Source organism: Parambassis ranga, chromosome 8 (assembly GCF_900634625.1).
Source record: "Parambassis ranga chromosome 8, fParRan2.1, whole genome shotgun sequence".
Classification (NCBI taxonomy): domain Eukaryota; kingdom Metazoa; phylum Chordata; class Actinopteri; family Ambassidae; genus Parambassis; species Parambassis ranga.
Window position 1 is genome coordinate 2913228 of NC_041029.1, and position 25633 is coordinate 2938860.

Here is a 25633-nt window from a genome sequence, read left to right on the forward strand (position 1 = left end):
TTATGCATGTGATCCTTTATGATGAATATGCATATTGTTTGTTTACAGACTAAACTTTTACATGTCAACAGGTGGCGCCAAATAAAAGGAGTGCATGATGAGGATGAGTTCAAACGTCAGCAGGTGAAGCAGCAGCTGAGGAGGCCGAGAAACATGCAGAAACACGATGTACTGGATTAGCATGTAGCATTAGCATACACAGAGCGAGTCTTTGGGCAGCTCTTGTCCTAACAGATGGAGTGCAGGTTATTTTTATGGTGTGCCAAAAAGTGTTTTTAAATTTGTGATTGTTGGTACATTTAACACTTTATTAGTCACGACTGGCAGCTGCTAACTAGCTCGCTGATCAAACTCCTCTGAAGAGAAGATCAATTAAAATATGAAAAAGATTCAATAAGCAGATTATTTATAATAAAAGGACTAAATGTCCTGGTGGTGTTTGTGTAACAATGTTTACTTCAACATGAAGAATACAAACACAGGTCACAGTGACGTTGACCTTTGACCCTCAGCTTGAGGAGCAGAACATAAACAGTTCAAAGTAGACTGTGCTGAAACCCTGACGTTCACAAGGACAGGACGGAGAGTTGGATAGAAGACGTGTAAAGTGCTGCTGCTCAGGCTGTCACGCTGCCGGGGGGGCGGAGCTTCACTGACGCCATGTTTACATGAACACTTCCTGTCTGGTCGCTGCCTCTGCGGGCTGATTAATAATCAGACTGTACGTCCTCATGGCATTTGACTGTAACCGTAGCTTTGATTGTGGCGCCGGGGCGGCGGTAACGTGTCGGTAATGAGTTCATGCTGCCCTGGCCGGGCCTCGTGGCGTTCTGAATGTCATAATGGCATTCTGTGACATTTTTATGAGGCTGCAGTGTTCAGTGCAGTGTTTCTGTTTCACCTCCACACACACACATCCTAAAACAGCTGCTGCTTTTAAAGCTGCGATGGATTCATGGCCACACACACACACACACACACACACTGCTCCCGGCCTCTTTTCGCCTGTTTGATGGTCTTTTGCCCACTCAGGTGTGAACTGTTAGTGTTCACCCATTTCCTGCATGTAACCCCCCCCCCTCCATTTTTTGCTCACACACTCACGTCCTGCTAAGGTAACACACACACATGCAGCTTTTAGCAGCACCTGTCTCACACATTTAGAATTAATGATGGCTCAGTTCCATTAAAGCCCCCTGAGGACCTCCCTGCTCAGAGCGGGACGCCGCCATTATTAACGCACCTGTGCAGTGACGTCAGGACGTCTGCCCTATCAGAGGAACTAAAAGGTGCTCGTGTTTCCAGCCGGAAGTTGTCCAGGTGCGCAAACACCTGCCAGGAATTCCACAGGTGACACGTGCGGAGATTCATCGTCTCTCTTTTTATTTTAGCGGGTCGTTGTGCACGGACTGCGCGCGCACCCCCACCCCCCGTGTGAAAACATTTTGAATTCATTCACGGAGGTGAAGGGACTCACGTGGCGTGTATTAATATTGTATTTTTCTTTGCACCACTTGTCCTCTCCGCTCTGCGCTCTGCTGGGTCGACTCCCCCCTCTCTCCCTCCCTCCCTCCCTCCCCCAAAACCACAGAAGCCCGCTCGAGCTGAGATGTTGGGATGCGTGGTCTGACTCGCGTGTGATTTGCCCACGAAGCGGGGCTTTAGCGCAGAGAGCCGCGGAGAGAGAGAGGAGGGAGCGCGACAGACCGACGGACCGCCAGTCCGTCTATCCATCCAGCTGCCCGTGCCTCTGCAGAAGCGCGCAGCCACACACACACACACACACACAGAACGCGAGCACGTCCAGCCAACGCCACGCACACACACGTGCACGCTGGGAGAGAGAGAGAGAGAGAGAGAGAGACGTTGGGTCCCATGCACGGCTTGCAGGCTGCCGGAGCTCCTACTGTAGTAGTCAATGTGCATGTGCGTCCGTGTGTGCGCCCGGCGGCCGCTCGCCTGCCTCTTCCTTCCTTCCTTCCTTCCTCTGCGCGCCTCTCCTCCCGGGACAGGAATAACGGGATACCGGGAGCTGTAATCACAGCGAGCCTCAGAGCCCCCACGATGCGCGGGACCAGCAGAGATTGCAGTGGAGAATCAGCAGTATAGGCGCACACACACACAATGAAGATTGGATTACAACAGCAGTGATTTTCTTCATCCGCGGCTCACACGGAGGATTTCATTCAGTTTTTTTGGGGAATAATTCACCGCAGAGATTTTAGTGTTCATCAGAGGCTGCATGCTTTCTCACAGGAGAGAGGGGACTGTTGCAATGTCATCTCACACCACTGCTCTGGAGCTCTGTGGAACGGAGACGCTGTAAGTACTTTTATTTTTCTCTCTCTTGTATCTTTCTGCTCTCTGTCTCTCAGCGGGAGCCCGCGTCCCTCAGCCAAAGTGCGGCGCAGCGCAGACAGCTCCCCCCACCGTTAAACTACTCACATTTGAAGGCAGAAAGACGCAAAGAAAGACGGAAGTCTGCGCGCTACAGCGGAGCCTGGCCGCTGGCGCAGTGAGCGCAGCGCAGCAGCTTCAGAGCGCAGCAGCTGAGGCTCCTCTGACCGCGCCGCTCCTCATTCTGAGGCTGGAGCTCACATTGCGGGCTTTTTGCTTGGCACAACTTCCAGCTCCTCCACCTCAGAGCGGCTCCGTCAGTCAGTCACATCAGGAGGCCTCGCTGCCTTCACACAGCCACAGTTCACAGGTTTAGTTTCCTGCTGACTCATCACAAGCTTTACCTAAAAAACACAAGACAAAGAAAGGAGAAGAAAAATCCTCCACTGTGTGAGAAGCTGCGTCTCGACCCGGGAGCGAAGGAGGCAGCGCCGCGCTGCGCCAGTAGGGGTCGCACTCGTATTGCTTCATTGAAGCTAATGGGGGAGATCCAAATGAATTTACTCCCCCCTTTCCCTCCACCCCCTCTCTGTTCTTCTCCTGTTCTCTGGATTCAGTCACGTTGTTGAAGCGCAGTTCTCTCTCCCTGCCTCCCTCTCTCTCCCTCTCTCTCTCTGAGCTGCAGCCTACAGAAGGACAATCCATATTTTTATGACAGCTCAAGGAAATAAGATGTTAACCCAGCACCTCCCTTGGCATGGATTCCATCTTTAAGCGCTCCTCTGTGTGTTTAAAGTGTTCTCCTCTCCAGCAGTTCTTCTGGGTTGGAACACTCCTCAGGTCTTCCTCCATGTTGTTAGCATCACACAGTTTGTTGGCTGCACATCCATGACGTGGACCTCTGGTTACATCACATTTCAGGGGTGCATTGTGCCATGAACTCATCATGTTCAAGCTATAGAATGACTTGTGGTGTGCCCAAGGTTCTATTTTAGGGCCCACACGTTTAAACCTCTCCAGGTTCAGATTAGCTCGGAGAAACCTCAGAGTAATCCTTGGTGCAGATCTTCACAGATCTTACTTCCAAAGTGCACATCAAACACATGCAGCAGAGATGAGCTGCGCTGTGTGACCTAGGGTGTGATTCTGCAGGAAGATGGTGCTCTGTGCTCATAAAGGTATGGAGGTGGTCAGCAGCAGCACCCAGGCAGGCTGTGGTCTGTGAACCAGGTTCAGGTGGAGCTCATGGTAACAGTCAGGATGGATCCATGATGTTTAAACTGGGAGCGTCCATCTGAACGTGGCTGCAGATGTGGAGACTCAGCAGACCAGCAGTGTCCTTTGTTCTTCTGTTGTCCAGTGGTGGTGAGCCTGTGTGAGTCGTAGCCTCAGCGTGCTGTGGTCAGCTGACAGGTGCAGCAGTCGGTGTTGAGGTGGTTGTGTGTTCAGGGATGCTCTCCTGAGGGTGGAGGTTCAGGCCCTGGTCCTGGCTGCATGCCTCCTCCAGTGGTGGCACTGTTGGGGTGTACGTATGAGCTAAAGGGTCAGTGTGAAGTAGTGTAAAGCACTTTGAGTAGATGGAAAAGCACCATATCAATGCAGACCATCTACCTGCAGCTCAGTGGGTCTTGTCTCACTCTGTTGGGGGTGTGCCATCTAAGGCACCTCATGATTCGGTTCAGGCCGCTACCAATTAGCGATGATTATGGATGCAGCTCGTTGAATCTGTTTTCATGTCGATGTTTTTTTTTTTCTCACTCTGTAGCAACTTGTAAAACAATGCATGTTGCTTAAACATCCAACATTTACAATAAAACACAAAAACTTCCCCAGCCTTCAGAAAATATCAGGCTTCTTTTGACCAAACACTTTTCACACATTTAGAAGCACCTTTAATGCAAAGTAGCAGCCCTGTTCTCTGTGAACAGTAGAAACAGTCCAACAACATGTCGTGTTCAAAGTCTGACGTCACCATTCTGATGCTCAGCAGGTCGTCCTCGCCATCAGGCCGAGCTGCTGCCGCGTGATTGGCTGATTAGATTGTACCTAATAAAGTGGCGGCTGCGTGTAAATAGCTCCTGTGCTTTTCGTGCCAACTTGAAATTAAAATTCCGACACACAGTGTTCTAATCTGGGATTCCTGCAGGCACAAAGTGATGCAATTAGCACCAACAGAACTGAAAATAAAGCGGCATGTATACAGTGCTGCGTTCCAAAAGAAGCAGCGAGGCAGAGGTGTGTGTCGGGCATCAGGTGCAGAGGGAGCAGCGCCGTTCACACACACAGACACACACACACACACAGTGCGTTTGTAGAGCTAAAGAGCTATATGTGCAGTGGGCAGACAACATGTTGAAGCCTGAGTGGTAACAGACGATTACTTCCACTGGGCTTCTCATGGGCGCTCATGCACATGTCAGGGCACACAGAGCAGATGGCCGGGGCCTCAGAGAGAGAGAGAGAGAGAGAGAGAGAGAGAGAGAGGGGGAGAGAGAGAGAATGGAGAGAGGAGCGAGGTGACGAAGGAGCCGAGGTGTACAGCGCTTGTGTTTCAGAGGTTACTTTAAGAAGCTGCTGTTCAGTGTTTTCAAACCCGCTCTTTGTTTTCCATTTTTTGGTTTCTGAATGATTAATAAGGACAAAAATGTTTGCAGCACAGTCCACTCAAAGTGCCTGTTTTTATGCTTCCATGTGTCCTGATGCCGGGCCAATAAATAAAATAACTAATAGCATTAGCTAGCTGTCAAACATGATGTGCGCAGACAGGAGTGTTTTTGTCGTCCATTCGTGACACAACTAGAAACAACTTGAGTGTTGTTCATGTAGCTGAAAGGGCTCGGCACAAACCAAACACAAACGGTAGTTCTGATAAATGTATATATTCATATAGACAGTTTAATAATAACTACTCATACGCACATTTCCACCACACTGACGGTGCCTCTCCAGTCTGTATCTGGGGTTTTAAATAAAATATATTAATATATTAAAATAACTAAATATAAAATAAAACAAATGAAATGATAAAGATAGAAAAACAATCATTGATGCTAAAGTTTCAGTTTCTCTTATTACTAATTGTTAAAGAAGAGGATAACTGAATGTAATTCAACAGCAGAATACAGGAAAGTCCCAAACCAACAGCACTCATCTGCTTATTATGCTCAGGTGTTGAAGCAGATTATTCAAAAATAAATGGGCAAAAACCAGCTGATTAATCGGTCTACCTTTGCTGCAGGGTTTCCAGGGACCTTAAAAGGTGACGGTCTGCTGGGACCTGCTGCTTATTAATGCCTGGTAGCTTCTAAAAGTTTAACAGTCCCCCATGAACACCAACAGAATGTGTTTATGAGGGCAAGGAGCCGCCTTGTGTGTGTGTGTTTAATGTTATGAATTTGTGTGTTTTAAGATGATCTTCAGGTCACCCATTACCCCTATTTTTACCCTTCAGCAGAAGTACTTAATGCTTAACTCAGTCATGAATTCTATCAGCTGATGGGGTGAGGAGGACCGGGCTGCTGAGTGAGGGTCTGCTGTGTTGGAATCATAAACGTTTCACTGTGCGTGTGAACTGTGTACAGCTGTGTATGTGAAGTTGACGGGATTGTGTCGCAGCAGGTCCGGCACCCTTTAAGCTCCCTCTACATGTTTCTGTAGTGTGTGTTTGCAGCTGATGGTGCTTTCTCAGGGTGCTGCGGTGTTGTCTGTGTGTGTTTCCTGATGTTGTGGTGCAGTGAGTCGTCACACACACTGTTGTGTTCGCAGTCACAGGATGACCGCTGTGCAGCGAGCTCTCATGGCCGCCGTGCTGGCCCACCTAAAAAGCCTTTTAACAAGTGTTGACTTTCTGGCTCTAACTTGTGCTCACATCCTGCAGCAGCACACCTCAGCCTCTGTTTGTGTCTGCACTGATTATACGACAGCGAATCAGTGTGTGTGTGTGTATGAAACGCCGCCTCTGAAGGACTCTTAAGATGTACAATAGGAACAGCTGCGTCTCTGGGGTCTATAGTTATCTCATGGATGCAGGAAGAAGCAGCCCGTTGGTGTTGTACATGAGGCTCTGCTCCATCCGTCGCTGCACTGCTCAGGTATTAGCTGTTGTAATGAATTCAGACACACTGGAGCTGCTGTCTGTGAATGTAAAGTGAAGCAGTTTGTGCAGACGGAGGGTGAAAACCCCTAATTATCAATTAGGACACAATTATCTAAAAAGGCCTCACAGTCAGGTCACATCTCCTCCATCTCTGTCCTCACACTCCGTATGCAAAGACGAGCCGGCCTGTAGGTTCAGCAGCACATTGGTATTCATACCATTTCTTTTTCATGCTGTCTGTTTGCTTCAAATGGCAGAATCTCATTTTGGAGTGAAACTCTTGAAATAGAAAGAGACAGGTGGACAGAGAAGTCAGGGGAGTGAAATTAGCAGGGAGAGAAATGGATGATGAGGAGGAGGCGGGGGGGGGGGGGGGCAGAGAGGGGAGAGATGAACAAATGGAGGGAGAAAGCAGAGTTATTTTAGAATCGGGTTATTTTTGAATTAGTCTTTGTGTCGCTGGGCAGGAAACAATGAAGCCTTTAATTATGGACAGAAGGAGGATGGAGACGGGGCTGATGGAGGTGTGTGTTACTGTAACAGCACCAAAACAGTTAACATGATGAAGCTCTGTTCAGGATAATATCAGGACTTCCTGTCGTAACATGATTCACACGACGCTCCGTCCTGAAGGCGCCTCACATTTCCCAAGCTTTTATTTTGAAAGTCTGGAACTGTCAGTCAGCTTCTCATGAGATTTGTGACATCACAGTGTCTCTGTCTCTGTTGTCCAATCAGAGTCCAGTCAGGAAGTGCTGTCAGTTCTGTCTGTGTCTGTTGCTTCATGAAGACTTTTCTGCTTTGATAACAGTTGGTTTCAGTCAAAGTGACTTCATGGTCATATCGTCCTCACAGAGACACAACAGTCCTCTACACACATGCTAACTGCTACATGCTAGCTGCTTGTTGTGCTGTTGTGTCAGCCTGTACTAGCCAGTTCATCCAATGAGCTGCCAAATGTTCATTTAAAAGCACCTGATGGCCTCCATGATGGCCCTCTGCAGAGAGGTGAGTGGATGATGGAGCAATGAGGGAATGAGTGTAGAGTAATGCAGGAGCAGGATGGGGGAAAAAAACATGCAATATTCAGGACAAGCCAGAGAGTATATGCACATATGTGCCCACACAGACACACACACATGCGTCCTCTGGGCCGCGACATAGTAAAACACACACTTCTCATCCTCAGTATCAAGCATTCTGACCCTGGCTGTGTAAATAAATCATCGTCTGCAGAGTGTGTGTGTTAATCTAATTTTAATGCAATTTAGAATGATAGAAGAACAAATGTGAGCGCAGCAGTAAATGCAATCATATTAATAATCATGTACAGATAATGCAGCTGAATTATTGATGCAGGTGGAACACAGAAACGTGGGCTGTGTGTCGGTGAAGGCGGACGGGGAATAGTGGCAACAGCAAGGGAGAGCTCACTGCACAGTGTGTGTGTGCTGTGACTGAAGAGGGGGAAAAGATTTCTGTTTCAGACTTGATATTAATACCAGTGTGTGTGTGTGTGAACTGTTTGGATGAGCCTGCCAAACATCATTTACTGTTGTGGTGCCAAGAAACGGCAGCCTTTGTGTGACGACAAACTGCCCAATACGATTTGGCCGGGGATCCTCTCTCTGTCTCTGTGTGTGTGTCTCTCTCCCCCTCTCTCTCCCCCTCTGTCTCTCTCCCTCTCTCTCTTTTTCTTTGTGTTTTCTCCTCTCTCTGAAATATCCTTCTGATGGTACAGAGCAGAGACGTGGAACTAAACACACTTTTTATTGGTCAGATCTCGAGCTGTTGGAGCCGAACAGTATTGTTTCTATAAATACTGTAATACATCGAATTGGTGCCAGTTTGACCCTATTTACCAATGTGTGTGTGTCCAGTCTACGTATGCACAGTCTGGATTTCTTCCTTGTAATGTGAGCGTTTTGAATGATGCAGTAAACACATGGACAGTAGGGGGCAGAGTAGGTGCCGCATAATGCTCAGTGAGGGTTTTTGTGGACTAGATGATGCACCTGGTGTGTTAAATATTTGGGAAAGAGAAAAACCCTTCAGTAATATCTGGGAGGTGACTGGACTGAGCGGTCGTCACCTGAAGGTGTCATCAGTGTCATGTCTGCAGAGCGCCCCCTATGGGACAGGAGGGCCATAGAGTGAGACTTCTGTCTGACACTTAAGCTTGATCCTGATGGACTATAGTGAGAGTCCAGCTGAGGCAGAAGCCCAAAATAAAATGATTCAAACTGTTAATATCCATGTTCGGGGGCAGTTGTTGGAAACGTGTGATTGGCCTAAAAATGTGTCAATAACTGGGACTAAATGTCCTCAAAGTAATACAGTAAAGTCAGGGACGGGGAGCCTGCAGTGGGACCCTGGAGTCCTGCTGCTCTGTGTAATCCTGCATGGTTTCATCGAGGGAGAATGACGACTTGTTGACAGAGAATCTGAGAATCCATCGGGCCTCTGAGCGCTCTGCAGTGAGTGGACTGGGATGATTCATCCTCGGTCCCTCTGAACAGCGTCTCTGCTCAGGGACGAGCAGTCCTGAGCTTGTTTTAAAAACACAGGATGACACAGTGAGCCCACATGTATTATTCAGCTCACAATGGACTCTTCCACTGGAGTCTCAATTTCATTACAAAATCACAAGGTATGACAAATCCTGGCCTACAGGAGATAATCTAAAGCCACCATCAGACCGCTCTCTCTGTGTGTCTGTCTGCAGGCAGGCGGGGTCCAGCAGTCCTGGAACAAAAATGCAAGTTATGACTTTTTTTTTTAAATTTCTTTTTGCTTGTGGAAAAGTTCGAGGAACTCAGCGGCACTTTTGGAGCAGATGAACAAAGAGCAGCTGTATGTACAGTTATAGGCTGCATCCAGATAATACAACAGATCAACAGTGTCACATTAAGAGGCAAAAATCTGACATTATGATAATAATAAATGAGAACAGAGTCCTGGGATCTGAGCAACAGGTGGCAGTTTAACCTCGAGTTGTCAGATATTTTGAGAGAAGTTGACATTTTATGATGAGTCCACTCTACAGTGAGCCCTTGAGATGAAAAACGGCTGCATGAAGGACAGAAACTTTCAATGGTGAGACCAAAAATGTGTCAATCAACGCGTGGTGTAATTACACACACTGCAAAAATTCTTACTATTTTAAAATAAGAGGTTTGAGAAATCAATATGAAAACAGAGCGGTGAAAAGAAAAGAAACAACATAAAGGATAGTTCATTGTGTCGTTGCATCATGATGCTGAATGATTTACAGTTAACTGGGAATCCCACTCATGCTGCTGCACATCTGGTCATGATGCTGAATGATAACTGAACAGCTCCAGATGTTTTTTAAGCGAATGTGATTAAAATAATTTCCTGATGTCTCTCTCTGATTAAAATCTATCATTTGATTGGCTGCTCTGCCCGATGATTGAATATGCATGGAGGTGTTACTGTGAGACGTTAACGATGCTGACACACAAAGCGGCTCCCTGTTCATCCTCTCTGTAAATAAGAGCTCCTCCTTGTGAACATGTGATGTCAGCGGCCTCTGTGTGTCAATCATGCTCCACCGTGTGGGTGCAGAATAACACGCCGTCCTGTCAGTGAATCCATAAATCACATGATGCCAGCCTTCTGGTCACCTCCCCCTCCTGGTACGTCACGCTGAGCCGCTCGTCTTCTGCAGAGCCTGCGGCCTGTGTGGGTTATGATTATCACCTGTGCTCTCTCACACTCACTCTGTTTAAAGTGAGGAACCCCTCCACGCCGCCGCCACCGCCATCTCTCCGTCTGAGGAACGCTAACTGGAAGAGAAGGAGCTATTTATAGCTGGTTTTAGCCTGTTCTCTTCAGCCTTTATGTAATTTGTCTCCCTCCTACCTCTGGGGTACAAACTGATCTGTGTGTGTGTGACAGCTGTGTCACCTCTGGATCTAATAAACACAAGAACACACACACACATCTTTTATTGATTTATTACCTGATAAATGAGAGCTAGTTTCTATGAGTGACTCCAGTGTGTCAGTGTTTCATGCGTGTGTGGATTCTTTGTTATGCAGGAAGGTGTGGTGAGACGACAGCGTGCGGACTGTTGTGCGACAGTTTTCTCAGTTAGATGCTATGTTAGCATGCTAACCTGCTCACAGACTGTCCTGTGTGGTCCTTCTTGCCGCACAGAATGTTATTCCTCCACTTCTGTTTGTGTAAGGCAGGTAAAACAGGGCTAAACGCCGTGACTGTCCCCTGAAAACAGAGACATCTGGACGCTCTGTGTCCTGCTTGCAGTGTCGGCAGTTTGTTGCTGAATTGTTTTGTTGTTCCTGCTGCAGACACTATGTGACCAAAAGTAAATGGACAGGTGTAAATCTTCATGCTGCAGTATATAAATCTGCATCATTGATTGATTGTCCATTATTAATCAATCGGTTTATTCTGACATTTGATGGACAAACCAGTGAAAATGTTCCTGTTTCAGACTAACAGGGCAAACCTCCATTTACTGATCATTGCTGCAGCTTTAGAGCAGATGTAGATGATCACTTTGTGTGTCTGTCTGCACAAAAAAAGCTAGAAAAACTGATCTTCACAGTTTGATGAGGAAGAACTGGTCTGTCCTGACCTCATCACCCTAAATCAGACTTTATAAATGTCTAATGGGCTGGACAGGAAGCAGAAACACAGAGGGGCTCAGTGTCCACATACTTTTGACCAGCTGCCTGTGTGTCTATCATAAGAAAGGTCTGCAGGCTGTGGAGTGGACAGAGTGCAATCAGCATGTTCACGTGAACAGTTTGTGCAGCTGCAAAGAAAAATGAATTCTTTGAAGGTCATGAAAATTGAGAATAATAGAAAAAACTGTCACTGTGTAAAGGCTCATGGAGTTGACCTGCACACACACACACACACACACACACCAGTGCGCACACACACACACACACACACACACACACACCTCAGTGCACACACACACACACACCTCAGTGCGCGCACACACACACACACACACACCTCAGTGCGCGCACACACACACACACACACACACACACACACCTCAGTGCACACACACACACACACACACCTCAGTGCGCACACACACACACACCTCAGTGCACACACACACACACACACCTCAGTGCACACACACACACAGAGGAGGCTGTGTACTGAAAACATAAAGCATGTTACTCAGGCTGTCACGGCTTGTTGAAAGCGCACTTCCTGTGTTGTGACGGCGTCTCGCTCCTTTTCTGCAGATGAATCAGGACATGCTGACACACTTTGGGTCGACACTGTAAAGGTTCGTCCCCTTTGTGCTGCTTTTTACCTCCCGTGCAGGTTGATGTCCTGTATCGCCACTCAGTCCCCATTAGGTGAGCTTCAGCTCTGTAGTCTGTAATAACTCGGCAGGAAGCTGAATGTCAGCACAGGTGTGTGGAGCTGCGTCAAGGTTGAGTGTTCCCATTTTCCACGTGTGTGAAGCAGTCGTGACCATAAAGTGCGTACTTGTTAGTCATCTTCTTTTTCTCTCTCGCCCATCTCAAGGCCGCCTCCTTCCACACAAGAGTTTAACAGAGTTGAATGAAAAGGAAGGTTGCTCTCTGAATGTGTGGGCTGTGTGTTAACGGTTTATCTCTCCTCTGCTCTGTCTCTGGCTGCACTCTGTCTCCTCCATCCTTCCATGCAGGGGATGAAGTGGTTCGGCAGGATGTCCCTCAGCAGCAAACGGAGTAAGAGGAGGAGTAGAAGTTGGAGCGCTCGCAGTGGGAGCAACAGCCTGCTGCTCTCCTTGGCTCTCCTGGTGGCGGCGGCGGCCCTGATCGCTGACCCGGCGGCGGCTCAGAAGCAGCGGGGTGGCGGCTCGGAAAAAGTGCCGGTCCTGAACATTGCGGTGATCCTGGGACGCACGCGCTACATCTCAGACCGGGACATCCGGGCGCTGTGGAGCAAAGACGACCCCATCGACGTCAACGTGGTCACACTGCTGGTCAACGAGACTGACCCCAAAAGCATCATCACCCACATGTGCGACCTGATGTCCGGGACCAAGATCCACGGCGTGGTGTTCGGCGACGGCACCGACCAGGAGGCCATCGCCCAGATTTTGGATTTTATTTCCTCGCAGACGCTCATACCCATCCTGGGCATCCACGGAGGGTCGTCCATGATCATGGCGGATAAGGTACGTGTGACTGTGTGACTGTGAGAGGGTGACGGTGTTGATAGGATGCTGGTCTGGAGTGATCTGGTCTTGAATTCTGGCTTCATATATTTGCTGCTGTGTGAAATGAGAGGAAGAGCAGGCAGTTGGAGGAGGAGGAGGAGGTAAGTCAGCGCTGCGGTGTCTGAGCACACGGGGAAGCAGTGGGTGTTGTCTGCCTGCAGTGAGCTGCAATCTGGGAAATCTCCATTCATTGTGCAGGGTTCCCTCACACTGAGGAGCAGGAGTCTTGATTGGTTCCCTCATCTGAATGGGCGAAGGGCCTCGCCTGCCAATCAGCAGGCGGGCCTGAATAGGAGCCGATGATTCAGTGGATTCATGTGTCGGCGCTGAGCTCCTGGAATTCGTCTGATTCACAATGAGGATATTCTTAACTGTGTTATTTGCCCAGAAGATCAAAGACGGCTTATGAGCAGGGACCACAATAGCACTGGAAAATGGTACTTCAGTAGCAGTATTGTTACTTTGATATTACTCACATAAAAATAGAATTATATGTTCAGAGATAAAAGATAAAAAGTAGGTCAGTTAAAATGTGCAGGGAGGAGGCTGAGAGCGTGCACGTAGAGCCGTGCACGTTCTCCAACACTCCTTAACACCCCTCTTCACTGTGTTTGAAGAGAGCAAAGAAGAGGGCAGCAGATAAGGGTTAGAGGAGGTGTGTGTGCGTGTGTGTGTGTGCGTGCGTGTGTGCGTGCGTGTGCACGTGTGTGTGCACGTGCATGCACAGAGGAAGCAAAGAATTAAAGGGGTGAGGGATTATCCCTCATATTGAACAGGGGTGATGTTGGGTGGAGAGGAATTACTGAATGTCCTGATTGGCACCTGCCACCTACACACACACACACACACACCCACCCCTCCTCTAACCCTTATGCCTCTCAGGATATTTATGATGCATAAAGAAACTAAAGAGGTTTACCCCTCACAAACTGACGCATGGTGCATCCAAACTGCCAGCTCTTCTTCTTCTTCTTCTTTGCTGAAGTCTTCATCACAGTGAGGGGGTCTTCTCTCTGTACAGATTAAACACACACACCTTTCCAATAATTCCTGTTGCTTGTCTGTTTAAAAAGTGTTTTTATTTTGATTTATGAAATCCACAAGGATAATAGTTTGTGTGTCTCGCACGTCACTGAGGTCACTCACACAAAAACTGTTTACTGCAGAGATATGAAGCACACATCATGACACGGAGCAGGGGCAGAGCTGTCTAATGAGGCCTGTTACATATTTGTGCACATTTACCTCTTTAAATCAATAATCAGTGATCAGACTTGACTGAATTGCTCTTTCCTGTAAGTCTCATATCTGAGTGCTGCAGCTTCTCATAGATGGACACATGTACGATTTTCCTAACACACACTCGGTGTGTTCTTCATACAGAGGCCATGTGCACATATTACCACATAAAACATGGAGCAGCATGTACAGCAGCACGTTCAGTGACCCCGATAAGAGGCTGACAGAGGAGGATTTCTGTTTGTTTACAACAGAATCTTTTACATTAAATCATCTGTAACCAAACATTGAACTCTGTCAGCCTGCTGGAAACCTTTCCTCTGTGTGTGTTTACTGTGTGCTTGGAGGTCTGAGGATTAGGATGCCTCTGTAACGTTAGCATATAGCTGCTTTCCCCTCCTTGTATTTAAAGTTTATATAACTGCTCAGCCTGTGTAGGTTCAGGTTTATGCGCTTCCCCTCTGAAGTGGAGTCTTTGTGCCGCCTTGTTCCACGCAGATTTCCACTAATCCTCATGTGAAATATGAGGAGAAGCTCGCCTCCAATGATTATGCCTTGTAAGACCCTTGGTGTGTTTGTCTATTCACGATTACGCCTTGTGAAATTTCCCTGCGTATATATATGCTTTAATGCCTGTGTGTGTGTGTGTTTCCTTTGCCTGTCACTTGGAGCCTAAATCTCTGGGTGCTGATGACTTCCACTCAAAGCTATTTCCACGTCAGCCTCAACACAATCTGAGAGCTTCTTTAAGAGAAAAGTGCACACTCTTTTATTTTTTTACTTCCTCGGCGTAAAGCAGTCGTCCCTCCACCCCCCCGGCTTGTTAATTAGATAAATGTGCGGTATCTCCTCCTGTTAGTCCCTCCCATATATCTATCTGCCTTTGTTGAATAATGCACCCTTGCCTGTATTGAAAAGAGAATACATTATTGATTGAGGACAGAAACGTCCTCGCTGCACTCCGCAGCTCTAACCAGCAGGAAGAAACTGTTTTATGTTGTGTTTTCACACTTTTCCTCCTTCCTGTGTGGCGTGTGTTCAGGTGAAGTTTGCTTCTGTGTGTTTGTTAGTGGTTGAGACCTCTCTAAAAGCATCAAAGGTCATGAATTAATCAGAATATACAGCACTATAAACCCCATGGAGACGAATGGAAACCAATGACAGCGGAGCCACATTCATCACCGTCTCTCCACAGCGATGCATCTGCAGATGAACCTGAGTCCAGCGGGTGCATCGGTGCAGGAGCTTTTTTTATGAACATGTGACCACAGGAGGTTTTCAACAAGGAGACATCACGGTGCAGCCACATGAAGTGTTCGTACCTCAAACATTAAAAATCATTGAGCTTCTCCTAAATGAGCTCATCAGTGGGTTAATTGGCTTCATGTTATTGTCATGCTACGAGCCTATCGACTGGCTCACAGGTCAGTAATGGCGGCTGCGTCTGGTTCGGTGTCTGCATGAATGAAGCGGCGTGCGTGCAGCCGAACGTGAAGAGAAACCAACACTGAATAAAACAAAAGTGAGTCGGGAAATATTCGACGCTCTTTAATGTTTCTCTGCAGTGTGACACCGGAGGAACCGCTGTGTGTGTGTGTGATGGTTCCTCATCAATCCTTCCCTGCGCAGCAATCACACACACACACACACACAGCTTTCCTCATTCCTCCCCAGAGCGACATGAAATGTGACACTTCATTTACATGCGTTGATTAATTAATTATTCAGCAATTCAAACAAATGAATGAAGCTTTTCATATTCTTCATGCTAAATCTGAGATTTGCCCTCAGACATCCTCATCCTGGATTCTTACTGAAGAGGCAGCCGTTGGCTCTGACTGCGCTGCGCTAACACAAACCAATCTGCAGGGCTTCCAGCTAATCTCACATTAGCTGATTGTGAGATTAGCTGGACCACGTCGTGGAACAGAGCCTGCCCCCAGGTGACAACCTTGACTACAGCTCGCCTCCAGGCGGCCCCAGAGAAGGAGATGCCATGGATCCAGCCGGCACCAGTCTCAGGACCACCAGCTGAGTCAGGAACAGACGAAAAGGGCCCAGCCGGCTCCGTAGGATCCTTGGGACAACTGGCTGGCTTGAGGAGAGACAAGGAGAGCCCGTCCCTCAGGCCAGGCGAACCCCAGCTAACACTGGCTCGAACGTTTCGATAAATGAGAGCAGGACCTGCGTGACTCCACTTCATTCAGCATTTTAAACAGTTGGCCATGTGGGATAAAATGGCCTGCCTGTTCTCCTCCATGTCCTCCCAGGGTGATGGATAGTCCGCCAGATTGTAATGTCAGGAATGACTCAGGAGAGAGGACCCAAATTCAGGACTAAGATTCAGTGGTGTGCAAAAAATTCAAAGTTTAATTCAAAAGGTTCAGTACACAGAGAGGCGGTCGAACCAGGCAGCAGTACTGAGGGCCAAAACACCAAGTAGACCATCACACGGGCAAAACAAAGGCAAAAGAAAGGCAAACAATCCAGAAAAACAGGCACCTGGTTCCTCATGAACATCGGAGTTCATGGAGACCTGCTGCTTTGGATCACTGTGCGTCCAGCTGACTTTAATTTAAGCAGACAGTCCTTCCTGCAGAAGGCGGTCATGTTGGGGGTTGTTTTGACACTCAGTGTTCTGAAGGGAAAGTTATTAAATTCTCTTTAACACAATATGTTTACATATTGTCAAAAAAACTAACACGTCTGTGAAACATTTAACTCCACCAGGAGCTGTGCTCTCACTGTCTTCAGGCGTAAACACACACACTGTGCATGCTGGCAAACAAGGAAACCCTCAGCCAATGTTTCCATCCAGTCAATTACAGAGTGACGCATCAACACACACAGTATTTATGTAATGTATTGATCTGTAATGGTGACATTTGTGCATCGATCTGCTGCTGAGTATATTAGGTTTAAGTTCAGTTTTTGTAACCAACACACACACACACACACACACACACACACACACACACACCTGATGTGACTGCCAGTGTTAATGTAGTAGATTTGTGGGTGTGTGTGGTGTTACTGTGATCAAAGGACATTATTCATCCATCCCTGTTGTTGTCTCCCCTCAGGCGGTATAATCACACACACACACACACACACACACACACACACACACACACAGCTCTCTGATGTTTGTTGCTGCCTGCTCGTGTCAAATCAGTGGATGGAAGGAGAGAGAGAGAGAATCGCTGGTTTATAATGTCATTTATGAGTTTGTCCAATTACTCTGTTTGTTTTGTTTGTCTTCACGGTCACACACACCTGCACAGATTATATTGTTGTGCGTTTGTGGGTCAGTATTTTGTGTACCGGTAGTTTGTTTTTGTGTCTCTGTAATTGCCTGTGCGTGTGTGTGCGATGTCGTCTGACGTCTTATTACCTCAGTGAGACCGTCCTCAGTGAGATTCCCATGGTAACACTTTACTTGTTAGCTCTCCTCGGTTTGTATCCTTTGCATGAAAACACTTAAGTGTGTGTGTGTGTGTGTGTGTGTGTGTGTGTGTGTGTGTGTGTGTGTGTGTGTGTGTGTGTGCGTGTGCGTGCGTGCGTGCGTGTGCGTGTGCGTGTGCGTGTGCGTGTGTGTGTGTGTGTGTCATTCCGATAGCTGGATACAGCTGTCTTGCAGATGAGAAATGGTCTCTCACTTCTCAAAGGGAATCAATTGGGATGAATATGTGGGACTGCAGGGAACAGAGCTGTTAGCTGCTGCTCTATATTTGCCTGCTTTTTCTCTGCAGTGTCTTCTGATGACATCTCCTCCACAGTATTAGAACTTTCTGCTGCATAGTGAGAGCTTGATAAAGCTTCCCTCTCTCTGCTTTTCCCTCCTCCTTTTTCACTGTACATTCCTGCTCCTCTGTCTTCACCTGTAGAATCAGCACTTCACACTGTAGGAGGCAGGAGGAGGCAGGAACAGGCAGGAGCAGTAAGAGGGATCAAATCAGCATCAAAATCCAAACTTATGACCCGAAGCATCTTTTCCTCCTGACCAAGCCCTGAGCAGCTCCAGTGTGTTTGTCAGGCAGTGTTCACAGTCCATCATGGCCTCCTGCTTCCTGCTGAGGAGTTTGTAGTTGTTGGTGTGAACAGTCACAAGCCACGAAAGTTGCATTCAAGGTTCATTGTGATGATGGGCAGTAAACAGGTGTTCAGGGGGTTAACTGTGTTAAGGTGTGAGTATAAATTGATTAGGATGGTGTAGACTCCAGTCTTTAATCTCCTTGCGTGCTTCAGCCTCTGCTGCCTCCTCCTCTTCCTCTGATGGAGCTTTAATAACCTCCGCTCTGTGCTGGGCATGTTTTTTTGATGGTGGCGTGCAGGAATTGATCATCGTGAGTGTTTGCATGCGGAGCTGCTACATTCCGTTTGTTTGCTGCACATGTGTTTGTGTCTGAGTTTAGTGCACGCGGCAGCCGGGCTGTGATCGGGCTTATCCTCCTGTCTGTTTGTGTCTGACTGATGTGTGTGAGATTTGATTTTTTTTGGCTGTCTTTATGTGTTGATTAACCCGAGTGTCTCCACAGTAAATTGAATTTCCGATCCGCCTGACTCAGCCACTGTAAGCCGACACAAAAACCCTACAATAAAAATAAGTGAGAGATGTGAAGAAGAACGCAGCTTTGGAGGGAAGAATTTTGTCATCTCAGCTTAATCCTGACTAATATACAGATAACAGCGGCCTGCAGTCGCTGGCTGTGGAAGTCTTTTCATTCCTCATCTTTGTGTCATGCGGCAGCTGCATCAGCGGGAGTGTACGTTCACAAAAAAAGCCGCAGCATTCTCTGAAATTGTTTTTAAGCTGCAGAACCTGCCTCCTCTTCATCATGAGCTGCTTATTAGCGGGCAGGAGGAGCCGTCAGTCACAGAGAAAGTGGTCTGCATCGTCACCTTCCACTGTCACTCAGGACTCCTGCAGATAAACATCCGGTGAGCTGGCCCCGAGGCGTGCTGACACCGCAGCTTATTTATGTGGATGTGAATGTGTGTTTGAAGCGTGTCGCTCCGTTGATTTCATCCAGCCTGACAATCAGCTCTGCTGATGATTGACGGCTTGTTAAGGAGCTGAAGATTTGGATCCTCGTAGGTCTGCAGCTGCCAGCAGTCCTCGTCGTGTGAGCCAGCTCGCAGCTCACCTGCTGCTTTGTTTGCTCTCGTTATAAAAAATGGTGACGAAACATTAAACAAACACAGACTGAAGAGGCAGCAGCCATGTTGGTGTGCCTGAACGCAGCCTGCACACCTCAGAGGGAGACGCCACGTGAACACACAGTGCTGATTACCGCAACACAACTTTATACAGACACAATGACATGATGTTAGCAGCACTTACAGTGTGTTTGGCTGTTTGATTTTCTCCTTTGATAAAATATCATAGTATAATAATAATGAATGATTCACAACTTGGCTGGAGTCCAATATTTATTAAGCATCTAAATGTCTGTGTTTGCATTTTGTGTCGGCTCTGAGCCTGGATGTGGAGACGCTGCAGGTCTGTTCATTGCGTTTGGCCTTTCCTGGTGTCGGCTCTGTGACAGGATAACGGGTCTGGGGGGAGCAGGGGGGCCCTCAGATGGAGGTTTTGGTCTCACTGTTGTCTCTTGCTCTGCATCAATATGTAGAATAAATGGTGGCTAAAGTTTCTGAGGTTTTGGAGAGCTAAACCCTTTTTTCCTTTTGCTCGAGATTTTTTGGTGATAACTTGTATCTGGAGTGTTCGGCATGTTGTGTAGATACACACATGTTTGTTTGTGGTAGGTTTTCCACCTGAATGCAGATCTTTTGGAGGGAAACATGAGGCCGCCTCAGTGTGGTGCCTTCACCGCCTGGTTTTGCTGCAGTCCGTCCTCTGGCCTCGTTGCTGCTGCAGTTATTTTTTTTAAGCCACTCTGTGAGTGGCTCTGGGATTTGAATTAGAAGCCAGCGTGCTGGGAGGTCAGACAACAGTCACTCCCTTTAAGTTTGATCTAATTAGAGGATCTGGGAAAGACTGAGACTTCATCTCAGAGCGATGATGGACGGTCAGGAGCGCACAGTGACGGCCGAGCGGCTGGAGCATGAAGTGGGTCATTGTGAAACAGCAGAAAACAGTGTCGGCTTTGATTCGGAGTTATAATTACACTGTTTTTAATGTAGCACGGGCTGTCCTATTTAAACGTGTTTGTGATTCACTCCTCTTCCTCTGCAGCTTCCTCATCTGCATTTCTCATCTAATCTTGAAAGTCTATCTGTCCTCCGCTCTCTCCTGCCTCCTCCACCCAGCGTTTGAAGATTGGAACCAGAGATTTCTGCTCGTATCTGAGCCGTGTCGAAAGGAGCCGGCAAACGCTGCACCCCACTCACACACACACACACACAGCACTTAACAAAGCTCCGTGCGCCTCTTACCTCCCTCCCTCTTCCTTAATGGCTGCCTTTTTCTATCTTTTCCCTCTTGCTCCATCTATTTCTGACACACACACACACACAGTCAAGCAGAAACGCCACATAACTCTGCAGTGTCTGCAGCACCATCACATTAGGAAGGGGCTGCTCTCGCCTGCTCGCTGCGTCCTGTGGCACAGCAACACAATTCCATTAAAGCGGACCACAGTGTTAGCCCGTAGCCCGGCACTGCAGCATGTCGGGCGCAGTGAGCTGTGCTAAAAGACAGGGAACGTAGAGATGCAGGCAGTGAGAGTGACATGAATTAAATATCCCTCCGACGAGCCTCTTCCTTGTTTCACTCGTCTCTCCATTATGATGGAAAGCCCTGCGGAGCATGAAGTCAACCTCAATTGTTCTGAAGGAGGCACAAGACAGGCACATGGATGGGTGGATGGATGGATGGATGGGTGGGTGGACACCCCTGTGTGATGAGCAGAGAACAAGCTGTGAGCACAGTGGGGGGGCTCTCAGGGAAACAGTGCTATTCATGTTTCATCGGCAGACTGAGTTTGTTCCCCTCTCAGCCTGAGCAGTAACAGAGGATGCTGCACTGCACCCATTTACATGAAAGACGACTTAAGAGCTGCTGAAAGGAAACTTCTTCTAAAAGCTTCTAAACTTTCAACCTCACATGTTTCATTTACATCCCTGCTCTGTGTGCTGGCATGTTGTACATGTGAGGGACACTTTGCGTGACCTGCTACAGAGGCTGTTGTCGTGTTCCTGCACAGTGTTAGTGAAGGTTTGCATGTTTTCTTAAAAGCTCTGAATCTTTTCAGTTTAACCCTCAGAGCCTGACGGGGGTGTTCAAACTGACAGCTCTTCTTCTTCTTCTGCTATTGAAAGTCTTCATCACAATGTACAGCAGCACTTACACAGACCAAGATCAGAGGCTGAAAGCAGTCCGTAGGGTTGTGTGTTGTTGTGTGTCGGTAACGAGTGCGTCCCTCTGCAGTGAACGATGATTTTTATTGGGACTATTTTTAGTTTCCAGGTCACTTGTGACTTGTCTCAGCACTCCGGGTTCTCTTAACTGCGCAGTCCTTAATATGTAGTCCTTAAAGTGTCGTGTCGCATCATGTATGTGACACAGCGCAGCGAGCGGCGTGGAATTCAGCTGACTTCAAAGATGCAGGGGGAAGAGAACGGGGACGACGGAGGAGTGACTCAACAGCTTTCTCCTTGAAACAAATGAGAGACTCAGAGATAGAAAAAGAAAAAAAAATCCAGGGCTGAGGGGCTTTTAAAAAAGTGCCCTTTAATTAAGTTGATAGTGCGGTTATTAGAGATAAGGGTATTGCTGAGAAAAGTCGGCGCACATCCTATTAACTGTACTGTAATTACTGTATGCAGCCTCTGTTATACAGACACTGTGTGACCCTCAAACCCAAGGCTGCTGTTTGCTGTGTGTGTGGAGAGAAAGATCTATTCCAGACCCCTGCAGATGTCAGCAGCATCAGTGATTTGGTTCATCATACGTGTGGTGCATATATCCAAACATGCAGCCAGAACTGTGGGGAGGAAGCTGAAGGAGCCGGTCCAGCTGCTGCTGTGGCAGCATGGACGTTCACAAGCTCGAGCTGAGTTGAGTGTTTTTTTGTAGTTGTAGAAGAAAGGTGATAATTTGAGTAAAAATATGCTCTATATGATTCGTGCACAAAAAAGGTACCACATGAGAGGTTCCAGCAGTCAGGTGATGATTTAAAGATGCACATTATTTCAGCTTCACTTCCTTTAACATTCCTCTCCTCTCCTCTCCTCTCCCTGCGTCCTTCCTCCTTATCCTCCTTCTCTCTGTCCATCTCATTCAGCCCTGTCGAGAGGACAGCGAGACATGTGGGGAGGTTTTAAAAATAGCTGAGGTACCAGAAGAAGAAAAGAAAAGGCAGGAGTGAAGAGGAATAGGAGGAGGAGGGAGGGGGAAGTGTGTCAGGGTCAGCATGGACAAATGGGCCTGCGGACTGAGCTGGAGCTCAAGGGAGCACCGACAGTTAGGTCAGTGCTCCCTGAGGGGAGCGGGGGAAGCAGACTTTTTACCTGCTGAACACCTGAGAGAGGACATGAAGGTTCTCAGTCATCCAGGTCATTTTCATGCAGGAGGTTGCAGCATCTGGACTTGTAGAGTATTCTTGAAGGCGTTTCTCTGCTCTAGGAGAGAGGAGGAGCACTGAATGGACACAAAAAACATGGATGAACCTTCTGTGACGTCACCCACACACAGCACAGGCAGCATGAGACAAGGCGATGTTTTAGTTCTTTCTGACAGCAGGCGGCTCACGTTGATGGTGGAGAGTGAAGACAGGAGAGGACGCAAACAGCAGCAGGCGCTCTGGACTGAGTTCCATGTGTGCAGTGGGCATCTTCTCTGATCATTTACAGCTAAAGGAGGAACATTCATGTTTTAATTCTTTACACCTTTATCATTTAATATTCCTTTCTCTCCTAAAAACAGCTGATAAAACAAAATATTCAGATATTTCCTTTTTCATGCAGCAGACCTTGTTTGTGATGTTTGTGTATATCCCAAAATCTGCTGATTTATAAGCCGTAATGATCTTTAGAAGTCGCCGTGTTTTCTGCATCTGAACAGGAGCTGGGTCGTGCGTCTGCAGTGAAGCTGCAGTAAAAACCACAAAAAAAAAGTCCTAATCTGAACGCTTCGAAAGGCTTGATTCAGAGTGTACATGACCTGTATCCAGCTCCGACTAATAGTGCTGTGTGTGTGTGTCAAGCTGTATCTCTCAGTGTGTGTGCACTAACAATGCCCTCTCCTCCCTATCAAGGTTGAGCTAAACCAACATCTCAAAACACACACACACACTCACTGCGTCCACACAGCCAGGCCAACTACACATGCAAACACACAAACTCCCCTCATCATGACTCCCATCAGCCCTCTGCAATGAGCTATAGAGAAGGCTGATTTCAGTTAATAACAAAGCTCAGCCTCTGTTTAGGCTTCAGTGTTCAGACGCTAAGAGAGAGAGGGCGCCGGGTCGTCCAGGCAGAGCGTGGGTTTACTGCAGCCCTCTGAATGAAAGCTTCACTTCTCTCAAGGACAGCTTACCTGAGCCTTTATGCAGGGCTGATCTACCTGGAGACAGCACTCACAGGAAGTTCACTGTCAGGACACGCAGTCAGAAGAGATATAGAATCAGAAAGATTTATAGACGTGTGTGTGGATGAATCCAGAACTGCAGTTCCTTCAGGGTCCACTAGAGGCTAAGTTACACAGACCTTCACGTCAAATCTTTACGATTGTTTCGCCCTCATGGGTGACATCACAGATGGGTTATCCATATTTATCTACAGTCTGTCATACAGCTCCGCTGCAGGCTGACCCGCAGTCACCAGGGTGGCGGGCATCTGTTTTTGTTTTTTTGTTAAAAAAGAAATTTGTTTTGTTTTTGTTGTTCCTCTGATGGATGGTGCAAAAAGTCCATTGTTTGTAGTGTGTGAGTGTATATTTGTGTGTGTGTCCCTGTGTGTGTATGTGTGTGAGCTGTCAGGCCTTCCCGTCCCCGCAGAGAATCATCTGTCTCCTCCTTCTGGGTCAGCAGCAGGTTCTTTCTAAACTGGCCTCCCTCTGGACACCTCTGTCCTTGTCTCTGTCTGAAAGTTCCCATATCTGAACTCTCTCACACCTATTGTACTGTCTGTGTCTCTGTGTGTGTCTGTCTGTGTGTGTCTGTGTCTGTGTGCGTGTCTGTGTGCGTCTGGTTTTTTTAGGTTAATTTCCTGAATTTCTGTCGGCTGCAGCCGGCACCACGAGCACGTTTGTTTATGTTATTATTGATGGATTCAGATTTATTTTTGACAGTTCTAAATACCAAACGATTCAACACATCAGTATTAATATATATTGATGCATTTTTTCCACAGATACAAGAAGGAAATGTAATATTTGACAGATTTCCGTCTTGACTGATTCATGGTGATGTAAGGACCTGACGGCCCTTCTCTTCTTGTTGAATATCCCTGGAAGTATTTATCACAGGGAGGTGGTTCAAATGTCTACAAAAACTGCACAACATGACCTTTCCAAATATCCCTGCTACTTATTTGTGTACCCAAGTGTTGGCCATCTTCATCTCCTTCCACATGACATGTGACTCTGACATTTCTGAACGGCATGAAGTCTCATATTTGTCCAAATGTCGTGGCCCGTCCCAGCACCGTGGTCCTGATAGAGGCTGACAGTGAGATCATAAAACAGCCTGTGGTGTCATGAGGGTTAAATGTTTTTATCTTCAGTCCTGAGCAGGTTTATGAAACCAGCTGCTCAACATCACAGAGACAGTGACGGTAATGGCTGTGACTGCCGGTCATGTATGTGGCGTCAGACTGTAGGCGTTTACAGGGTTGCCATCATTTGGCGTTGTACGGCTGCACCGCAGGGACGGAGATCAATTCCACAGCATTGCAGGCAGCGCGGATAATGAGGCCTCTCCATTGATTACTATTTAATTGAGAGGCTGAGGAGGGGAGGGTAGGCTGTTGAAGCTGCTGAGAGCACTCCTCCATTCCTCATCAGAACACTCCTTTCACTCTGTGTCTCCTGCTCCCTCGGCCTCTCGTCTCCCTCCTCCTCCTCGTCCTCCTGCTCTTCGTCCTCGCTCTGGCTGTCATTGTTTCCCCCCGTATCTCTGACAAAATGATGCAGCTGAATGATAACGGAGTCTCACGGCGCCGGGCGCAATCGCACCCGACCAATTTACAACTTAATTCAGCTGCTGTCAGACACTCAAACACAGCAACCCTCACACACACACACACTCTCAACCTATACACTCAGGCAAATTAGTAAACTACCCTCAAACCTAACCCTCCCCCTTTGTCTCTGGGCATCACTTTATCACTGCGATATGAAAACATCACTCGGGTCTTGTACATCGAGTAATTGATCCTCCTCTTTTTACACTGTCAGAGTGCTGACAATAACAGAGATACATACTCTGTGTGTGTGTGTGTGTGGGGGGGTACTTCACGTGTTATTTGTTTTACTTTCCTGTGTAGACCTTGTGTGTGCATGTGGTAATGTATGTGTAGATGTCCTACACCTTTGTGTGTGTATGCACAATGATGTACAGATTAAATTGTTATTGCACTGGAGAACGCACACACATACACATTTTGTGGTTTAAGTGTGATGCTGCTGAATAGGTAATTTGCCTGAAGCGGACAGAGAGCGATTGAAATGTTCCCAAGGACAGATGTAATTGCATTTCATGTCCTGTAGTGGTGGACAAACACACACACACACACACACAGTTTGGCATAATAATGAGTGTGTGCTT

General features: G+C 47.5%; 1 protein-coding gene across 1 annotated transcript in view; it reads left to right on the top strand.

The window, feature by feature from the left end:
• Positions 1-12116: 12116 nt before the first annotated feature.
• The window catches only part of grin2aa (glutamate receptor, ionotropic, N-methyl D-aspartate 2A, a), a 90246-nt gene continuing 76729 nt past the window's right edge, over positions 12117-25633 (top strand). The window contains exon 1 of the mRNA XM_028411202.1: positions 12117-12617. Within this exon, the coding sequence (XP_028267003.1) occupies positions 12117-12617 (501 nt within the window). The remainder of the gene's footprint in view (positions 12618-25633) is intronic.